The sequence below is a fragment of the Oncorhynchus masou genome, chromosome 32 (genome assembly GCF_036934945.1).
Source record: "Oncorhynchus masou masou isolate Uvic2021 chromosome 32, UVic_Omas_1.1, whole genome shotgun sequence".
Taxonomy (NCBI): domain Eukaryota; kingdom Metazoa; phylum Chordata; class Actinopteri; order Salmoniformes; family Salmonidae; genus Oncorhynchus; species Oncorhynchus masou.
The window spans coordinates 29,108,988-29,129,636 of NC_088243.1; the positions used below are offsets into that span (position 1 = coordinate 29,108,988).

The following is a 20,649-nucleotide window of genomic DNA, read 5'->3' on the forward strand; positions in this document are numbered from 1 at the left end:
AAATTCAATTCACTATTTTCAGTACTATTTTCAGAATCAAAGAATGAGAGGGAGAGGGTCATTTTTTTCATGTGAAGCTATTTTAGGTCAGACTCGCAGTCCACCCGGGCTGTCCTCTGTGTGGCAGTTCCCACACTCTGCTCCATATGTTCAGGCTCTATTATTGGACAGGAGTTAAAACCATAATAAGCATCACAATGGTTTGCATATAGATGGCAAGATGTTAGGCATGCCATTCCTAAGTATTTTGTATGTGGGCTTAGTGAGAAGGCATGTGATCTTTGCCAGAAACATGCATCTATCTGTAGCATGGTATAGTGCATAAAACAAATGACAGAACACTGATCAAATATAGAATTAGAATACTAGAATGGCAATGAACATTCTTATGATGGTATAAAGGTCAGCCATTTTGGTCAGGGAGTTGGTAAACCATGATTTGCCAGTGCTGTGATAAGATATTGTGTAAAATAATGACTTTGAAGAATGTTTGTTAGCTACCTAGCCAGTCAGTTTTAGAGGAATGGTTCCATTAAGTTTTAAAATGTACTGCCTATATGCCAACATTCCATTAAAACAATGCAGTCAATCACTGGCTGAAATCAGTTGATGATGCAACAAGTACTGATATTGTATCATATAATAGCACTCACAGCTTTCCAAGAAAACAGAAAATTGAGACATTTATGGCCTGTTCACATATATTTTAGATGCTATTTATACAGAACATGTATAAAACCTGTATAAACTATTTAGAATTGTATGATAATATTTTAGGTTGACTAATTCTATTACATAATTTCTTACTTTTATTTTCCTATATAAAATCAGGATTACGCCTCTACTGCCATTTATTCCCCTTGGTTACTGTTGCAACCTTGGACAACATTTTCCCAGGAAGCCCAATTCCCCCTTCTAACCACTGGCGAAATCCACTCACAATGATCTCAAACTGTGTTTTTAATGCACAATTAAATTAATAACAGACTACTCTTGGCTAATCAGGAACATCTTGGGTATGTTGTGGTGGACTGTCATTGTTTGTAGTGTGGCTAACTTCTTAATGGCTCTGAATGCACTGTGCATGCAGTCAAAGCTACAAACCACTTTTGGAGCCAATCGTTTGCTGATGTTGACAGCAGATGAGAGTTCTATTCCTAATATAGCCGATTAAGCAAAGCTAAGTTTGGACACCAACGCATTCAAGGTTTTTTTTTGATTTGTAATATTTTCTACGTTCTACAAAATAATAGTGAAGACATCAAAACTATGAAATAACACACATGGAATCATGTAGTAACCAAAAAAGTGTTAAACAAATCGAAAATATATTTCATATTTTAGATTCTTCAAAGTAGCCACCCTTTTCCTTGATGACAGCGTTGCACACTCTTGGCATTCTCTCAACCAGTTTCACCTGGAATGCTTTTCCAACAGTCTTGAAGGAGTTCCCACATATACTGAGCACTTGTTGGCTGCTTTTCCTTCACTCTCCAGTCCAACTCATCCCAAGCCACCTCAAATAGGTTGGCGTCGGGTGATTATGGAGAACAGGTCTTCTGAACTCTGTGAAGCATTTATTTGGGCTGCATTCTGAGCTGCACTTAACTCTAATGAACTTATCCTTTGCAGCAGAGGTAACTCTGGGTCATACTTTCCTGTAGCGGTCCTCATGAGAACTAGTTTCATCATAGCAGTTGATGGTTTTTGCAACAGCATTTGAAGAAACTTTCAAAGTTCTTGAAATTTTCCGTATTGACTGACCTTCATGTCTTAAAGTAATGATGGACTGTCGTTTCTCTTTGCTTGTTTGAGCTGTTCTTGCCATAATATGGACTTGGTCTTTTACCAAATTGAGCTAACTTCTGTATACCACCCCTTCCTTGTCACAACACAACTGATTGACTCAAACACATTAAGAAGGAAACAAATTGCACAAATTAACATTTAACAAGGCACACCTGTTAATTGAAATGCATTCCAGGTGACTACCTCATGAAGCTGGTTGACATAATGTCAAGAGTGAGCAAAGCTGTCATCAGGGCAAAGGGTGGCTACTTTGAAGAATCTGAAATATAAAATATATTTTGATTTAACACTTTTTTTGCTTACTACATGATTCCATATGTGTTATTTCATAATTTTGATGTCTTCACTATTATTCTACGATATAGAAAAATAAAGAAAAACCCTTGAATGAGTAGGTGTGTCCAAACTTTTGACCGGTACTGCACATTTCGAGAGAACTTTATATTAAGGAGCTAGCTAGCGTTAGCAACATTTGGCAGTCAAAGAATGAGACTGAGAGCTAGCTAGTTATTTGAAAAATACTCCAACTGGCTCTGTATATCAAGAAACACAGTGGCAAGTACCCCAGGTGCACAATTATTTAGCCATTTAAACAATATTTTTTTTAAAGAAAACTTGTTTGTTTTTTCCACTGCCCTCACTGGCTTTCATGCGTTTCAAACATGAGCTTGTCTGAGTTGTCGGACTCAAAAACAGTTGCTATCCATTGGTTGTCCGAAATCCTGGGGCGGGGTTTAGCAAAGACTCAATTAGAGTGTTGTGAATTTCACGCTGACCAATAATACTGCCATTTTCACCCCAATCTGGAACTTTTCGGGTTTATGACATAGTTCCTCTGATAATTTAAAAAGATCTCTTAGATAAAATAGTCTCTCCCCAGTGATATGGGATACCAAGGGTTACTTGGTCTGTTGTACTAGCCTACAGCTCCAGAATACAGTTCCAGGGGCAGTTGTCTCAAAATGTATCAGGGTCTGCTCAGTTTTGGAACTTTGCTTTTACTCTATTTTTCTGATTAAGCTTGACAGAAAGCATCATTTTCACATGGATTTAGAGACCATGTGAAAGACTATTTTCGACCCCTTTTCCTCCTTCTGTATGTTTTCAGCTGAAGTGTAGAATTTAGCCTAATAGTTTAAAGAAGTTGTCTGTTGTGCCTGTCATTAAGGATCTCTCTAACCTCAGGTACCCCCTCCTAAACCAGCCCGCAGGCAGGGCGGCTGGGCTGAGGAGACTTCTGGATCTGGATCAGCCAAGTGAGTATCTCCTTCGCTCTACTCACCTCCAGCCTGTAGACTAGGTAACTCCACCTCACAGTCTCCAGAATGTGTCTCTGGCATGCATTTGAGATTGGGAGCAATGTTTTTTTGTTACTAATGATCTCTCATGCTGAAACAGAGAATAGGTTATTTATCAATGCATATTTCTTTCTACTTTGCGCTCTGAAGGGAGCCTATCTGAGTAGTGAACCCCACAAATCTTCTTCAGCTGAGTGGGAGGTGGCAATTGACATGGTTCATGTATCAGCCACAGGGGGGCACTACTAGTCAGTTATCCACTTCATCACAGGGTTGGCCACTTTATCACCTCTTACAATGGATGTCTAACCAATGCATGCTCGCTTTTAAAGGCACATGTATGAATATTTCCAACTACAGACACATGGAATGTGTTGAACAAAATAATGAATCCCTAAAACAACACATTTAGGCTCCATCCCAGTGCCTTCCCTTAGCCCTCCCCCTCATTTTCAAGTGTTCCTCAGTGGGAGAGTGGCACTCAACCTGAGCAGCTAGTGGTAGGGAGAGCTAAATTAGGCCTAGGGAATGGGACAACAGTACATCACTCGCTCACATAAGAAACTGCCAACGGATACCACTCAATTCACTGGCGGCGAGCCTTGTGTTTTTCACAATGCCCGTACTGGCGGCAGTAACAGCTCTCCTTATATTTCTGATGCAGCAAATGCGTACTTACTACTTACCATATGAGCACCATCTGAGAGTAGCAGAACAACAATGTGTCTGTAATGTACCCATCTTCTGGCTGTGGTTCAATGTGGAGTAGTACTGTAGCAGGACTTCCATTCCATAACAGTTTGACATGTAACAGTTGCATTTGCTTCACTTAGTCATTACCAGTGGAAGCATTCTAGAACAATTAAAACCACTGTTCTGAACTAATATTTATACCAAATGTTTTAGGGTCCATACACAGATGGCTACACATCCATATCATACAGGTCTTTTTATCCTCCACTACACAACAAGGAAGAAAAGAGTTAGCTACTGCTATGTACCTGCTATGGCAAATATCTTCAATCTCTAACGTTACGTTACTTAATACAGTAAAAAAACATTGACAAGTGATTGACAGCTAGGCAACCTGGCAATATGGTACATTCAATTTGCAGTAAATGCTTTCTAGGTAGATTATGTACATCTGCTGGTTTTCACAGATGACAGCACTGGTTTGCTGGTTTGCTCAGAAGTCCCTAAAACATTAAACAACTATAAATTACAATTCATGCAAATATCAAACGCCCATATAGCAAGCTAAATGTGGAGGGAGTTGGCTAATGTTAGCTAGATTTTCGTAAATTAACTTTATGACCGAAAAATATGCATAGTTATTTGTCTCTAAATTAAGTAACATATTCCTCTTAACTGTCCATTTTTTTTATGATTTGAAAAGGGGGGCCAACTATAGGACTGAAAAGGCACTACCCCTCGCTCGTTACTGTGCTTCTCCCTATGTGCCGTCAGTGTGACTGTAGTCAAACTGTGGAACTGGCTCTGCACTCTTCCAGATGGCTCCATCCACCACTCTACTCCAGTCTCTATGGGGAGAAGAGCCGGGGAGATGCATGAATCTATACATTGAAGTGAACAAGCTGGTTTAATTGGGTTTATTTGCATAGTTATTATTTATTTGCAGACGCAGTAAAGACAACAGCAAACTAAATATATCTTTTTCACTCTGGGAAGGTCAGAGTGTCTCGTCCTTGCGTTAGCGTAACTCGTCTTGATTCCTGCGTTCAGAGAGATTGGAATACTGGAGGTGTTAAGGGTTTCTCACGTGCATTGATCCTCTCTGAAACAAAGTAAGTAATGGGCCCCCCTGGAACCGGCAAGGACTTTTCCCTTCAATGTCAACCCTTGTGCTCAATCACCTCCTCCCACTAATCCCAGCCCAGAAATCCCAGGATTTGTCGATCTATCACTCCTAATTGACACTAAATGATCTGTCAGTTTATTGATGAACCTTTTGAAGCCGGGTTGTCACAATATATTTTATCCCTAACAACTTTTTCCAGACAGTTTTACCATGTCTATCGCTTCAGTCTACATGAGTCTTAATCAAGGGACCTGTAATGTGTCTTAAGCGTCACCAGCCCAGGACACAGTCCAAGGGCAGCAAGGTGGGCTCCCTCTCTGATCTCTCTTTGACCATCAGACTCCATAGCTGATCACGATGCTTCTGTTGCTATTGTTATCGCTTTGAACAGCATAGAAATATGAAAAAAAAGGATAGACAGGGTGGGTTAAGGTGGGGTCAGACTGAAGTATTTCTTTATTTTATTTGTCTCAACAACAAGATCAATAAAGGCTCTATAAATAAAGGCTATAAGTATAAATAAATGTATAGCCTTTATAAATGAAGGCTAAATAAACATACATAATACAGCAGAGATCAGGTCCCACAGCAGTGAAGTGTCCCTAGCGTAGCTGGTTGTTGTGTGGACTAGAGGGTGGATGAGGACCATGTGTGAGGCTCTGCTGAGTCTGCTTCCGCTCCCCTCCAGGCGAGGCCCTAAGGCCAGGGGGTTGGCTCGGGGGGCATGTCCGCTTTGTCTCTGTCTCCCCTGAGCTCTGTCTGGACCCTGGCCAGTGTCTGCCATCTACACCACTGGTCTCCTGCTTCTCGACGGAGGAGCCCTTAACACTCCTATGGCCCTGTGGTGGCTTCAACCCCAGAGAATATGCTGATCTATTGTAGAGCGGGGAGCCTCCAGAGATTAGTGAATGGATTATTCATGAAGTACAATTTATAAACATATATAATGTAATTTCAATTTTTTTATTTAGGTTATTGATACACACTAGTAAGGAATAATAAGAAATATAATTGTAGGGCAACATTCTCTTGCCTTAAAAAGCTGTTTTCAGTCCAGAGAAAATTACAGTATCTGTTTTCTTCAAAACCAGTAGGGGGCACTCCTCTACCAGTAGAACCTGCCGGTACCGTGTATCTCCTCCAAAACATTATCCAGAAACACTCTTATGTAAAAGTAACTTTGTAAAAAGTTGTCTTCATAGCCAAAAATTCACAGACTGCCTTGGTCTAAAATGTTAAGATTTTAAGTCTTGATTTGCCTTTCTAATGCTGCTTGTGGTGAGGATACCTTTATTCGACAGTAGCCCTGTTTTGTGTAATATTATCTCCCCTAACCCTGGTGTGAAACAGTGTTATGCCAAGAATAGTGTGTTGAGGTGAGAATGTGTGAAAAGACAGGGATGCTGTCAGTGTGTGTAGGGCGTGGCATGCAGTCAAGCTGGGCTGTGTAAATGGAGAGGTGTCTGAAAATAGCCCCGTGGTCCAGCAGGGGAGGAACAACAGAGAAGAGGAAAAACAGAGAATACAACCGAGGACAGGGATGGGCAACTTTGATGGGGGTTGGGGACACACACAAAAATCTGAATTCATCATGAGGGGACGCAGTGGCTCGCGGGGCTGTGTACCCACATCCATACTTATACATGCAGTCAGAGCTCTAGCCTTTTAGTAGCCCTAAGTGAAATTTGATTTGCATTCCTGGTAATACACTCATGTCCCCCATGGACCGGCTCATCCATATAAAGCATCCTCCATTCAGGCTGCGAAGGCGTAATTGTCTGAAAATCTGAAAAGAGTTTTATTATTAAGACAGTACACGTATTTTCCTCGTTTTTTTCCAATGTGTTGCCACTAAAACGAGTTAAGGAGGAAAGTTGTGCCTTTGGAGCCTGTATCTGCCTAGGCTAAGACTCTGACTCTGTTTCTATTTTCATTTTTGGGAAATTGATCCACGGGCCTACAAAAGGGGGGCTGCCAGTTGCCCATCCCTCACCTAAGCCTTAGGAGGCTCAAATCTAACCAAGCAACTAGCCTACATCAGAAACCATTAGTGGTTTTAAGATTAAGCTTTCAAATATCAATAGAATCAATAAGCTAATTGGTCATTGGTTTGTCTGTTAAAATTGAATAGATTTTAGTCGTTTTATTTACGTGGCACAAAAGCATTTTGTCTGTGTTCCTTTGTTGTATAATCTATCAATTATGTTCACTGTTCCGTAGGTCTGGAAGAAGGCCTGCCATGGTGGAGGACGTGGAAGAGTAAGTTCACTTAGTCTCGTCTTTTCACTCTGAAATATTTCCCTCAGTTGTTGATTAAATTAAATAACTATTTGGTAAAAAAAAAATACAGGAATCGAAATTGGACCAATTTAAATGTTTGTGCCCGATGCCCTGATTTGGAAATTGCTGTACTTGGTTGCAACTAATCCTCGCCTTCCAAGAACAATCACTTAACGTGATTAAAATCCAGCGTGACTGAGTTGTCATCACTTTTATTGTTGTTGGGAGCCAAGTTAGCCTGTTATTTTAGTTCTTCCATGTTGCCAACTTGCATATTAGGCCTTGAATAGACAGTAGTGAGATGGAAGGAGACTAGAGGACATGGTGTGTTTTACTCATCACGGCTGGAGGCCCATGCTTGAATAGCAGTGTTGAGACACAGGCTTCGAAAGAAACACAGGCAGCGCTACAAAATAGTCCTTTGATCTATGTTCTTTTCACCACCAGCCCATCTCAGTTCCATTTATTTGCTGCCTCCGTTGTGTTTTTGATTCATTTTTAGAGGGATACTGTTGAGTTTACTGAAGCCCTGAGCTGCTCACAGAGACAATCAGCCAGGCAGTCCCACTGATGCTGCTGTGTCTGTGGAGCCTTTAGGCGGTGTCTGCTGCTGTATTGTAGAAACAGTCCCAGTCAGTCTGCAGCAGACAGACAGAGGCAGAGCAAGCCTCCTATCAGACTGATCTAGAGCCTCACTCAGCCCACAGAAACCGGCCCATCATCAAAGCACAACAGCTCAGTCTAAGTCTGGCTCCCTGTGATGACCTCACCACTGAAAGCCTTCAATAATTCATACTCTCCCACTTCCTGTTTCTGCAGCCGACGCCTTCGACCACAAACCCCCCAGGGCTCGGATGATGAAGGAGGTGAGAGCACCCTTGTATCCCAGTCCCGCATCTCTTCTGGTGGGCAGAGCTGAGTCCTCCAGTCCCTCCACAGCACATTCATCCAAAATAGAGCAGATAAGCTGCCTCTCGTCTTATCGCTTTCTTTAACAGTCCCAACATATTTGTTCTCGGTGCTAGTGAGGAATCCTCTGTAGCACATCTGCTTCTGACCACCTACTGTGAGACACCCAAAACTTACCAGAGAACACAATCGTTTAGATGAAAGTGACAGGTGAATATGTTAATTTGATACGTTTAGATAACTGTAGCTGATCACTGGTTATCCCCTCATAAAATCACATTATACACAGTCCATAACAGACCTCAAATACAGTATTCACTAAATGAATTATCCTATTCAGTGGCTGAATCAGGATTTAAGTGTTTCTTCCCTTTGAGCGTTACACACACACACACATCTTCTCCTCTCTCTCACACACACACACACACACACACACACACACACACACACACACACACACACTTCTTCTCTCTCTCTCTCTCTCTCACAGGTGCTTCAGAGCGTTGAACCAGCGGGGAACGCTCAATGCTAGCCTCTGACTTGGTCACCTTAGGGCCCGGTTCTCCGCATCACAAACAATTTCAGAGTAGACATTTCAACAAAGCACGGCCTGGGATAATTGTTCCATTTTTCGGAGCAAAGCACCAGGGGAAATGAGGGTGAAATTGCCTTAGCAAAGATAGGAGTGGTGAGCCCCTGATTATTTAAGAAGTTCTATTATATACATGCCAATGGCCGGGCTGGATGGTGTTGTATAAGGAGGTTTTCTTTGACGTATTAAACTGACATATTGATGAGGAACAGAAGCACTGTTTCTGCGGCTGTTACTACTCTCATACTTAATGAAACACCTACCCACCATTATAGCCCTCTTCTGTGGATTTACAGTGCATTTGGAAAGTATTTTAACCCCTTGACCTTTTCCTCATTTTGTTACATTACAGCCTTTTATTCTAACATTGATTATATATTTTTTTCCCTCATCAATTTACACACAATACCCCATAATGACGAAGCAAAAGCAGGTTTGTAGAAGTTTTTGCAGATGTATTTAAAAAAAAAATAATCATCACATTTACATAAGTATTCGGACCCTTTACTCAGTACTTTGTTGAAGCAACTTTGGCAGCAATTACAGCCTAGAGTCTTCTTAGGTATGACGCTACACGCTTGGCACACCTGTATTTGGGGAGTTTCTCCCATTCTCTGCAAATCCTCTCAAGCTCTTTCAGGTTGGATGGGGAGCATAGCTGCACGTCTATTTTCAGGTCTCTCCAGAGATGTTCAATAGGGTTCAAGTCTGGGCTCTGGCTGGGCCACTCAAGGACATTCAGAGACTTGTTCCGAAGCCACTCTTGCATTGTCTTGGCTGTGTGTTTAGGGTCGTTGTCCTGTTGGAAGGTGAACCTTTGCACCAGTCTGAGGTCGTCAGGGCTCTGGAGCAGGGCTTCATCAAGGATCTCTCTGTACTTTGCTCCGTTCATCTTTCCCTCAATCCTGACTAGTCTCCAAGTCCCTGCCACTGAAAAACATCCCCACAGTATGATGCTGCCACCTCCATGCTTCACCTTAGGGATGGTGCCAGGTTTCCTCCAGGCGTGATGCTTGGCATTCAGGCCAGAGAATCTTGTTTTTCATGGTCAGAGTCTTTAAGTGCCTTTTGGCAAACTCCAAGGGGGCTGTCATGCCTTTTACTGATGAGTAGCTTCCATCTGGCCACTCTGCCATAAAGGCCTGATTGGTAGAGTGGTGCAGAGATGGTTGTCCTTCTGGAAGGTTCTCCCATCTCCACAGAATAACTCTGGAGCTCTGTCAGAGTGACCGTCGTGTTCTTGGTCACCTCCCTGACCATGGCCTTTCTCCCCCGATTGCTCAGTTTGGCCGGGCGGCCAGCTCTAGGAAGAGTCTCGGTGGTTCCAAACATCTTCCATTTAAGAATGATGGAGGTCACTGTGTTGTTGGGGACCTTCAATGCTGCAGAAATGTTTTGGTACCCTTCTGTGCCTCAAAACAATCCTGTTTCGGAGCTCTACGGACAATTATTTTCGACCGCATGGCTTGGTTTTTGCTCTGACATGCACTGTCAACTGTGGGACCTTATATAGACTGGTGTGTGCCTTTTCAAAATCATGTCTAATTAATTGAATTTACCACAGTTGGACTCCAATCAAGTTGTAGAAACAGCTCAAGGATGATCAATGGAAACAGGATGCACTTGAGCTCAATTTCCAGTATCATAGCAGAGGGTCTGAATACTTCTGTAAATAAGGTATTTTTGTTTTTATTTGAAATACATTTGCAAACATTTCTAAAAACGTGTTTTTGACATTATGTGGGATTGTGTGTAGATGAGGAAAAATGTGAATTTAATCCATTTTAGATTAAGGCTGTAACGTAACAAAATGTGGATAAAGTCAAGGGGTCTGAATACTTTCCGAATGCACTGTATGTGCTTAGAATCCTAATAAAGTGTATTTGCACATTGTTGTAGGATGTTGTAGGTTTAGATGTTATGAACTTCATTACTGGAATTAGATTTACAAAATAATGTCAACATTTGACATCTTCCTTTAGTTTTATGGCCACTTAGTTTTTACAAAGCCTTTTTAATTTTTCATTGTTCTTCTGTTTTTTGTTTTTTACGATTATAACAAATGGTAATACATGTTTTGGACAATGCTTTTAAGTTGCTCACACACACACACACACTTATGCTTACACACACCCTAGCTGAAAGGGTCAGTTGTGTGGGGACCCCAGTGGTACCGTTCTTACCCAGCAAATGCAGCTGGAAAGAAACTTCCTCAGTGGAGGGCCACCTCTTAATACAGTGCCGGCGGCTGGGGCAGTGGAAATTGCAGTGCTGAGGGTTAGTGAGAGAGCCCCTCCGATCTTGATTATGTCCCCTACCCTATCCCTTATGTCCACTGGCTAGAAGCAGAGAGAGAGAGGGCTAGCCCTTTCCCTCTCTCCCCCTTGGCTGGCTTACAGTCCCCTGCCAGTCTCATTGCAAAGAACTGCCATTACAAACACACTAATCTCTTCTCAATCTGTTTCTTTTCTGTCTCCGTCTCTCTCTCTCTCTCTGTCAGTGATCTGCTGAATATTGTCCCATAAGCTTTTCAAATGTAGTCCGTGCCTAGGTAATCATCCCATAGCCTCCCTGCTTAGATTATAGCAGCCCTGCCTGGTGATGTGTGGAGGTGTCCCCAAAGTCGCTGACTGCGGCGTGCCTGCTGGGAGTATGTCTACATTCACAGCAAATGATCCCCTTTTGATATTTACATGCTTCAGCGAGGAAACTCGCCGTGACCGTGTAATAAGGATAGGCTTGGCCCAGTCGCCGCCAGACAAAGCAACCTTGATAGATGTCCAGGCTGCAATGGGGAATGGAGGATATGTATCAGGTAATGTGTGCCAGCAGTGCTGGGAACAGACGTCTCTTTCTGATTGCGTTGCCCTTTCCTTCAGAAAGAAAAACGGCAGCTTGTTTGCAGCTCCTATTTATACTCTCTTGACGTCCAGTAATAGGTTGAATTTGAAGCTCATTTTAAAATGTTTTACTTTTTTTTCACTTAGTAATAGAGTTTGGGTAACACTTTACTTGACACATTAACATAACACATTGACACGATCATAACCATGTCATAATTTGTCATAACAGCTGACAATTTGTCATAACCTATTATAATATGGTCATAACACTGTCTTGACCCCCGTTTAGACCTGTTTGGCATATATTGCTTTATGTTATGGCTGGATTTATGACACTTACACAATAGTGTCAAAACCCACACAAGTTACCACTGTAGTTATGTTATGGCTGGTTATGACACCTATATAAGAGTGTCAAAACCCACAAAACCTACCACACAAGGCAAAACATTCCTTTACACCATAGCCAACAGTATGTTATATATCTGTGCGCAATTACAATGATAATCGAACATGGTATATATAATATGTATGTGTGTATGTATGTGTATATATATATATGTATGTATGTATGTGTATATATATATATATATGTATATGTATAGATATACACATGCATGTATATATACATATAATATATACCATGTTCGATTATCATTGTAATTGCGCACAAATATATGGTGTAAAGGAATGTTTTGCCTTGTGTGGTAGGTTTTGTGGGTTTTATATATAAAATGTACCATGTTCGATTATCATTGTAATTGCGCACAGATTGTCAGACATGCGCCTACCCCAGTGCCCTGTTGCTGAAGACGGATGAATGCAGGAGCAGGACAAGACACCGTCTTTTTGACTGATGACTGATATAAGAGCATGTACGTGTTAGGCCTATCTGGCTTATATGATTATGATGGTCATAATGCTTCTTGACAGTGTCATAAAAGTTATTTGAAATATGAAGAAAAAAACATGACAAATAATGAAATACAACAACAACAAAGGAAAGGAAGGAAACTTCTTGGCAGGGAAAAACTAATTTGAAAATATGTGGTTTTTGACACTTATGTAGGTGTCATTACCAGCCATAAAATAATGCAATATATGTAACAACAGGTATAAATACAGTACTAGTCAAATGTTTGGACACACCTACTCATTCAATGGTTTGTCTTTATTTTGACTATTTTCTACATTGTGGCATAATAGTGAAGACAACAAAACTATGAAATAACACATATGGAATAATGTAGCAACCAACAAAATGTTAAACATATCAAAATATATTTTAGATTTTCCAAAGTAGCCTCCCTTTGCCTTGATGACAGCTTTGCACACTCTTGGCATTCTCTCAACCAGCTTCACCTGGAATGCTTTTCCAACAGTCTTGAATGAGTTCCCATATACAGTTGAAGCCGAATGTCATTAAAACTCGTTTTTCAACCACTCCACAAATGTATTGTTAACAAACTATAGTTTTGGCAAGTCAGTTAGGACAATTACTTTGTGAATGACACACAAGTAATTTTTCCAAAAATTGTTTACAGACAGATTATTTCAATTCTAATTCACTGTATCAGAATTCCAGTGGGTCAGAAGTTCAACTGTACAAACAATAGTACGCAAGTATAAACACCATGGGACCAGGCAGCTGTCATACCGCTCAGGAAGGAGACGCGTTCTGTCTCCTAGAGATGAACGTACTTTGGTGCGAAAAGTGAAAATCAATCCCAGAACAACAGCAAAGGACCTTGTGAAGATGCTAGAGGAAACAGGTACAAAAGTATCTTTATCCCCAGTAAAACGAGTCCTATATCGACGTAACCTGAAAGGCCTCTAAGCAAGGAAGAAGCCACTGCTGCAAAACCGCCATAAAAAAAAGCCAGACTACGGTTTGCAACTGCACATGGGGATAAAGATCATACTTTTTGGAGAAATGTCCTCTGGTCTGATGAAACAAAAAATAGAACTGTTTGGCTATAATGACCATCATTATGTTTGGAGGAAAAAGGGGGAGGCTTGCAAGCCGAAGAAAACCATCCCAAATGTGACGCACGGGGCGGCAGCATCATGTTGTGGGGGTGCTTTGCTGGTGCACATGGCATCATGAGGAGGAAAATGATGTGGATATATTGAAGCAACATCTCGAGAAAGTTGAAGCTTGGTCGCAAATGGGTCTTCCGAATGGAAAATGATCCCAAGCATAATTCCAAAGTTGTGGCAAAATGGCTTAAGGACAACAAAGTCAAGTTATTGGAGTTGCCATCACAAAGTCCTGACCTCAATCCCATAGAAAATGTGTGGGCATAACTGAGAAAGTGTGTGCGAGCAAAGAGACCTACAAACCTGACTTGGTTACACCAGCTCTGGCAGGAGAAATGGGACAAAAGTCAACCAACTTATTGTGGGAAGCTTGTGGAAGGCTACCCGAAACCTTTGACCCAAGTTAAACAATTTAAAAGCAATGCTACCAAATATTAATTGAGTGTATGTAAACTTCTGACCCACTGGGAATGTGATGAAAGAAATTAAAGCTGAAATAAATTATATTCACTATTATTCTGACATTTCACATTCTTAAAATAAAAAGTGGTGATCCTAACTGACCTAAGATGGAATTCTTACTATGATTAAATGTCAGGAATTGTGAAAAACTGAGTTTAAATATATTTGGCTAAGGTGTATGTAAACATCCGACTTCAACTGTATACTGTGCAGTTGTTGGCTGCTTTTCCTTCACTTTGCAGTCCAACTCATCCCAAACCATCTCAATTGAGTTGATGTTGGGTGATTGTGGAGGCCAGGTCATCTGATGCAACACTCCATCACTCTCCTTCTTGATCAAATAGCCCTTACACAACCTGGAGGTGTGTTTTGGGTCCTTGTCCTGTTGAAAAGCAAATAATAGTCCCACTAAGCGCAAACCAGATGGGATGGTGTATTGTTGCAGAATGTTGTGGTAGCCATGCTGGTTAAGTGTGCCTTGTATTCTACATAAATCCCCAACAGTGTCACCAGCAATACACCATCACACCTCCTCCTCCATGCTTCATGGTGGGAACCACACATCCGTTCACCTACTCTGCATCTCACAAAGACACGGCGGTTGGAACACAAACTCTGAAATTTGGACTCATCAGACCAAAGGACAGATTTCCACCGGTCTAATGTCCATTGCTTGTGTCTCTTGGCGCAAGCAATTCTTCTTCTTATTGGCGTCCTTTATTGGTGGTTTCTTTGCAGCAATTTGACCATGAAGGCCTGATTCACGCAATCTCCTCTTAACAGTTGATGTTGAGATGTGTCTGTTACTTGAACTCTGTGCAGTTAACTCTAATGAACTTATCCTCTGCAGCAGAGGTAACTCTGGGTCTTCATTTCCAGGGGCGGTCCTCATGAGAGCCAGTTTGATGGTTTTTGCGACTGCGCTTGACTGACCTTCATGTCTTAAAGTAATGATGGACTGTCATTTCTCTTTGCTTATTTGAGCTGGTCTTGCCATAATATGGACTTGGTCTTTTACCAAGAAGGGCTATCTTCTTTATACCACCTCTACCTTGTCACGACACAACTGATTGGCTCAAACTCATTAACTCAAATTCGACAAATTAACTTTTGACAAGGCACACGTGTTAATTGAAATGCATTCCAGGTTCCTACCTCATGAAGCTGGTTGAGAGAATGCCAAGAGTGTGCAAAGCTGTCATCAAGGCAAAGGGTGGCTATTTTGAATAATCTCAAATATAAAATATATTTTGGTTTGTTTAACACTTTTTTTGTTTGTTTACTAGATGATTCCATATGTGTTATTTCATTCATTTAGTTGTCGTCACTATTATTCTACAATATAGTAAAAGTAGAGAAAAGCCCTGGAATGAGTAGGTGTGTCCAAACTTTTGACCGGTACTGTATATGGGTCATGACTGTGTTATGACCATATTTTGACAGGTTATGTCAGCTGTTATGACATTATAACGTGTTATGACACTGGGTGTCAAGTAAAGTGTTTCGAGAGTTTGCATATAGAGAACCTAACCCTTGCTGTTTCACTTTGAACTCTCGTAGAATAGTGTTAATAGTGCATTATTGGCTGAGAGAGTGGGGGGGGGAACAACCCAGGAAGCTATTTGCAAAGAGCTGGACAGCGCGGCTTTTTGATGTCATTGCGCTAAGACCATTAAATTTGATTGGGGGTCCGGAGGGGATGGATTCTGCTGAACACTGTGCTTTGTAAATGAGAGGACAAAGTGTCACCGGGGCCTCATGAATATGAAATACCCGCGCTTGCGTTTATTTGGATATCAGAAACACAGATGAATCTTGTCAGCGGCTAAACGAGTGTGGCATTTTAAATTTTATTTAATTAAAAAAAGAGAACGGAATTAGTTATCAACTGATGATGATGTTTGTTATCTGTGTAAAGTTGCTGGGATTTGCTGGGGTTATTTCCTTCAACTGAAGAATCCTTCATAACTTTAATCGCTTTGCTCATTTAGCTCATTCTAGGAACATATAACTTCCTTAACTTTTTATTTTGTCATTGCTGAAATATTTGCTTAACTGTTATATGAGAATGGTAGACTAATCCTCCAAGAAAGTATGTATTTTTAAGTATTTTGAAGGTATAGTGACAGATCTACAGATATTTCCTCCCATCAGATCGTGCCTCCCATCTCCTGGCCTCTATCTAGCTCCACTATTGACTTTCCCCTCAGGGTGCAGCGCTGTGTTCAGAGATTACTGACATTCCTGCTCCCTCCCTCCCGCTCCCCTGCTCTCTCCCAGCCTCTCCACTGACACCGAGCACACTGTCTGTCTGTAGGAAGTCAGAAGGAAATGTAGCTGCACTTTTCAATTGCCTTCAACCAAAACCAGTATTGGAAAAAGAGACAAAACAACAGAAAATCAGACCTCTCCTCTGAGTGCACATGAGTTGTCTCTGTTTTATTTGTTGCTCATTTAGAGTTGTTACATGGCGACAAGGATTAGATATTAAGGATAGGATTAAGTATGAATTTATCATTTTCAGTTGTGGAAGTAGGGGAGACCACCTTCCCTCAAATATGATGTAATATTTATTATTTTGTAATGTTTGTTTCTAACATAGTATAATGCATGTATTAATTTCATATGAATTATACAGGTGCATTTAAGTGTCTTCAACATTTCAATATTCATCCTATTTCCTCACAGTCTGTCTGTCTGTCTGCACCCCCCCCCCCCCCCCCACACACACACACACACACACACACACACACACACACCTTCGCCCACTCTAACAAAAGTCCATCTGAAATGTGCTGTGAAAGTTTGCCCTGTCCTTCTTGGGAGCGGAGCCATCCTCTGTCCTGTTGCGTTTTGCCAATTAAAGTGAGTTCCCACTGTTTGAGCAGCGGGCTGGCGGCTCCTGGCACCGCAGCCCCTGCCAGGCCGCACCGTGACTTCCGACCCCACACAGATGGGCCCGCCAGCAAATACTCTTGCACATGGCTGGATGCCGCCCCGGTCCGAGTGGCAGAGTGGTCACGGAGGTCGGCCTGCCGGCCACCGCGGGTCCTGGGGGTGGGCGGCGCTGACAGGGCCCAAATGCTGGGGTAGCGGGGGGTGCTTTCCGGGGAGCCCCTGGCCAGCGCCCCTCTCGCAGCAGGAAGACCTGCTGCCTGGCCTGCTGAATATTCATGGCCGCCTGGCTATTGTGACAGGGCAGCTCTACGGAGGATGTAGGGAGAGAGAGGGAGGGGATGAATCAGGTGCCAATTTACTCTGAGACACTCACACGTACACACAAACTGTCATACTAAACACAAAGCAGACTGTATCTTTGAAATTAGTGTTTCTGTAATCCATGTCCAGTTTATGTGATTGACCACTATTGTTTCTCAGTTTACACTTTCGATGTACAGATTGAATGACTAAATAAGGGAGAGGGTGATATTGATGAGATATTGATATGTTCTGTATGTACATTGTGTTTTAGATATACCAGTGATTCCAGACCTTGATGAAGTACAAGAGGAAGACCTTACCATGCAAGTTGCTGCTCCTCCAAGGTACTGTAAACAACACCTGCCTCTCCTTTAGTTGACTCCAGTTACTCAAACTCCTAGATAGCATCCCATCACTCTGTTTTCAGAGTTGAAGTGTATCCATTTGGTCAGTCTTGTGAATACAGACATGCCTCCTCACCCTCACTGGCTACTTAACTGTTCACGTCTCTGAAGTGACCTGATAGGACCTGACAGCTGAGTTCAGATACCTCTGGAGGGTTACAGACCCAGCCCACCCTCAGAGCCATGTACAGTACCTGGCCTACATTTGAACATCACTGAAAGTTAAAGATAATAATACACTGGTCTTAGATGGTGTCTTGACTGTTACCTTGCCTCCTCTCATCATGGTAATGAAGGTGTCTTGGCATATTGGGCCGTTATGCAGAAATAACAGTTAAGGTGTGATTTATGCACGGCTGTTAGAGGGGCCCTTACAAGTGGGGCCCTTTGATTTACAGGGCAGTGAGAGATGCGCCGACATGTGTCCACTATGTAGCGCGGCTATGACAGCGGCGGGGGTTATTAGGCTGGGGCCCGTTCTCTGTACGAGATAATATCCACATTGAACTTATTGAGGGGGCAATGTAGCGTGTAATGTGCAGTAAGTAGGACTGGCATGCACTGCTAGGCCCTCGCCACTTTCAGAGCCCTCCTCTTAATTTCAACTACAGATAAGCAGCTGGGTTTCAAATTGAGGCGGTTACCACTTGGCGCCCATCTCCTGATCTCTGTCCTTTATGAACTCTCCGTGCCCTGTAAGCACTACCCTAAACTTCTGAGAAGCTATCTGTCTCACAGAGTGATACTTGCAAGTTGTACTGTACTATGATACAGTTTGTCGATTGGTCTGGTGATATCTTACTGATGCAGATAGTGGCTATATTTGAATAGACAGCCTCTAATGAGGAAAAGCATGCCAACATTTAGTATAGCACGTCTACTATAGGATTTTTGTTTACTTAGTGTTTGCTCTTCTTCTCAGCATCCAGGTGAACCGGGTAATGACATACAGAGATCTGGACAATGACCTCATGAAGTACTCTGCCTTCCAGACCCTGGTAAGACAGCTCATATGGGCCCCACACACACAGCCAGGTTTCAACTGCTCATTTATTTTTCTTTGTAATAGATTACCCAGCCTGCCTTTTAAGGAGGTCCTTTTAGGATGCATCCAATATCAATCCCCTCTCTCTGAGGAGTATGTTTCTGCACACTCAGGGTGTTCTCATAAGGTCTATGCCTCTCCCTAGGATGGGGAGATTGACTTGAAGCTCCTCACCAAGGTTTTGGCTCCAGAACAGGAGGTGCGGGAGGTGAGTGATTTTTTTTTTTTTGTAAATATAGCTGCTGTGTTCCATGTGAGGGGGGTGTCCAGCTGTTTCTGAAGCACCAGGGGAGGTTGCCTTCCAGTCTCCTAGGTAATCAAGATTTATGATGTGTGCATTAACACGCTCTACTATCTTTCTCCCACCTTCCCTGGGATGTTCGCTCTGTCTTGCTCTGCTTCTCCTCCTCTATTATTTTCCTCGCTTTCTTCTTTCTCCCTCTTTTTCTTCATCTGCTTTTCCTCTCTGTTCCTCTCATTTCCTCTCTTTTCCTCTCTCTCTTTTCCTGTCTATCTCTCTATCTCTCTATCTATCTATCTATCTATCTATCTATCTATCAGGAGGACGTGGGTTGGGACTGGGATCGTCTGTTTACGGAGGTGTCCTCAGAGCTGCTGACGGAATGGGATCAAGGAGAGAAGGAGGAGTTATGATGTGTTATGATGACGAGCCTCCCCAGGATGGGATCGGGTGGACCAGGATGCCTCCTCTGGGACCTGGGTGGGTGCATGTCAATGCTCTGTCCAAACATAGGGACCATCAAGTATATGTAGCTTGTTGTTCATATTCCAAATTCAGTGTACAATGTATTTATTTTTTCTAATAAATTTAAACACGCCACATTTGTAGGTATATTTATTGTGAAATTAATTACTGTAATTTCTATAGTAGGTTGCAAATTAATTATCTTCTCTAAGACAAGTTTAACGACACGTGTGCGGTATTTCACTGCAATGCTATCTGTTTGAATCTACCAAGACTGCTAGAAGACAAATCACTTTTGTTTAAAAATGCTGAATGCCTAAATGGTCTGATACAGATCAAAATGCCCTCATCTCCCGCCTGCATTATCTACCCCCCTACAACCTCAGTCAGATACAAGTCCAAGGTTGACAATCACCTAAGCTGAAATCCACTTGATTGTGGTCAAATTAACATTCTTCATTAAAGCCCACAACTTTATTGTTATTGACTGTGCCATTGACTTTATCTTCCAGCTCTTCGACAAGAGCTGCCCCCTCTTCACTATTATCTCAAATGCATTGAACACACTTCCTATTGACAAATGGGGGATTAGCATACATTATATAAGGAAGACATCTTTCTCATTTGGAGATGGCTGGAGGTGTCCAGATGCATGCTCTCTCCAAACTTACATAACAACCATGCATCAAACCCAAACCACAGGGCCTTAGGAGAGGCTGTAATACTATATATGCCTATGGGCCTGAACATGAGTCCAATTCAACATAATACAGATTATTAGTAGCGAAGAAGCCCTCGGTGGAGTATGTCCTCTGCTCTTTACTTTTTTATATGTAAGGATGGAATCATTCATACCTAAGATCCTCTCACTGTCATAGTTTGCACACAAATGTTTAGTATGTATCAGTGTGTGTTTATGCCTTGTCTCCACTTAGATTAGTCTTTGGATCATGTGTGTGAATAAAGACGCAGGCCTCCAAAGCTACACTGAGACTATTGGGAAAACAGGTTTAACATTTACAGACTGTGATTAGGTTTATTTCTCCCTGAAGCAGAGAGAGGTCTCGTGACAGTTGGGGATACGCCAACGGCCTGGAGGACACAATCTACGCAGCTCACAGCTCAATTATCTCCAGTCACACATAGATAACCATTCAGCCAGTCATTTCGTAGGCCTCAAATCAGTCTTCATGGGTATTACAGATGGAGGGGATGTTGAGAATTACTGTAACGAGTGGTCA

At 42.1% G+C, this 20,649-nt stretch overlaps 1 protein-coding gene across 2 annotated transcripts in view; it reads left to right on the top strand.

Annotated features, from left to right (window-relative positions):
- The window catches only part of LOC135526964 (intraflagellar transport protein 43 homolog A), a 29,767-nt gene extending 10,224 nt beyond the window's left edge, over window positions 1–19,543 (top strand). The window contains exons 3-9 of one of the 2 annotated variants that reach the window (XM_064955634.1): window positions 2,995–3,065; window positions 7,147–7,185; window positions 8,026–8,072; window positions 17,525–17,597; window positions 18,580–18,655; window positions 18,848–18,910; window positions 19,264–19,543. In XM_064955634.1, the coding sequence (XP_064811706.1) occupies window positions 2,995–3,065; window positions 7,147–7,185; window positions 8,026–8,072; window positions 17,525–17,597; window positions 18,580–18,655; window positions 18,848–18,910; window positions 19,264–19,356 (462 nt within the window). In that variant the 3' untranslated portion in view covers window positions 19,357–19,543. The remainder of the gene's footprint in view (window positions 1–2,994; window positions 3,066–7,146; window positions 7,186–8,025; window positions 8,073–17,524; window positions 17,598–18,579; window positions 18,656–18,847; window positions 18,911–19,263) is intronic. The other variant, XM_064955635.1, reaches the window with a different exon arrangement.
- Window positions 19,544–20,649: the final 1,106 nt, after the last annotated feature.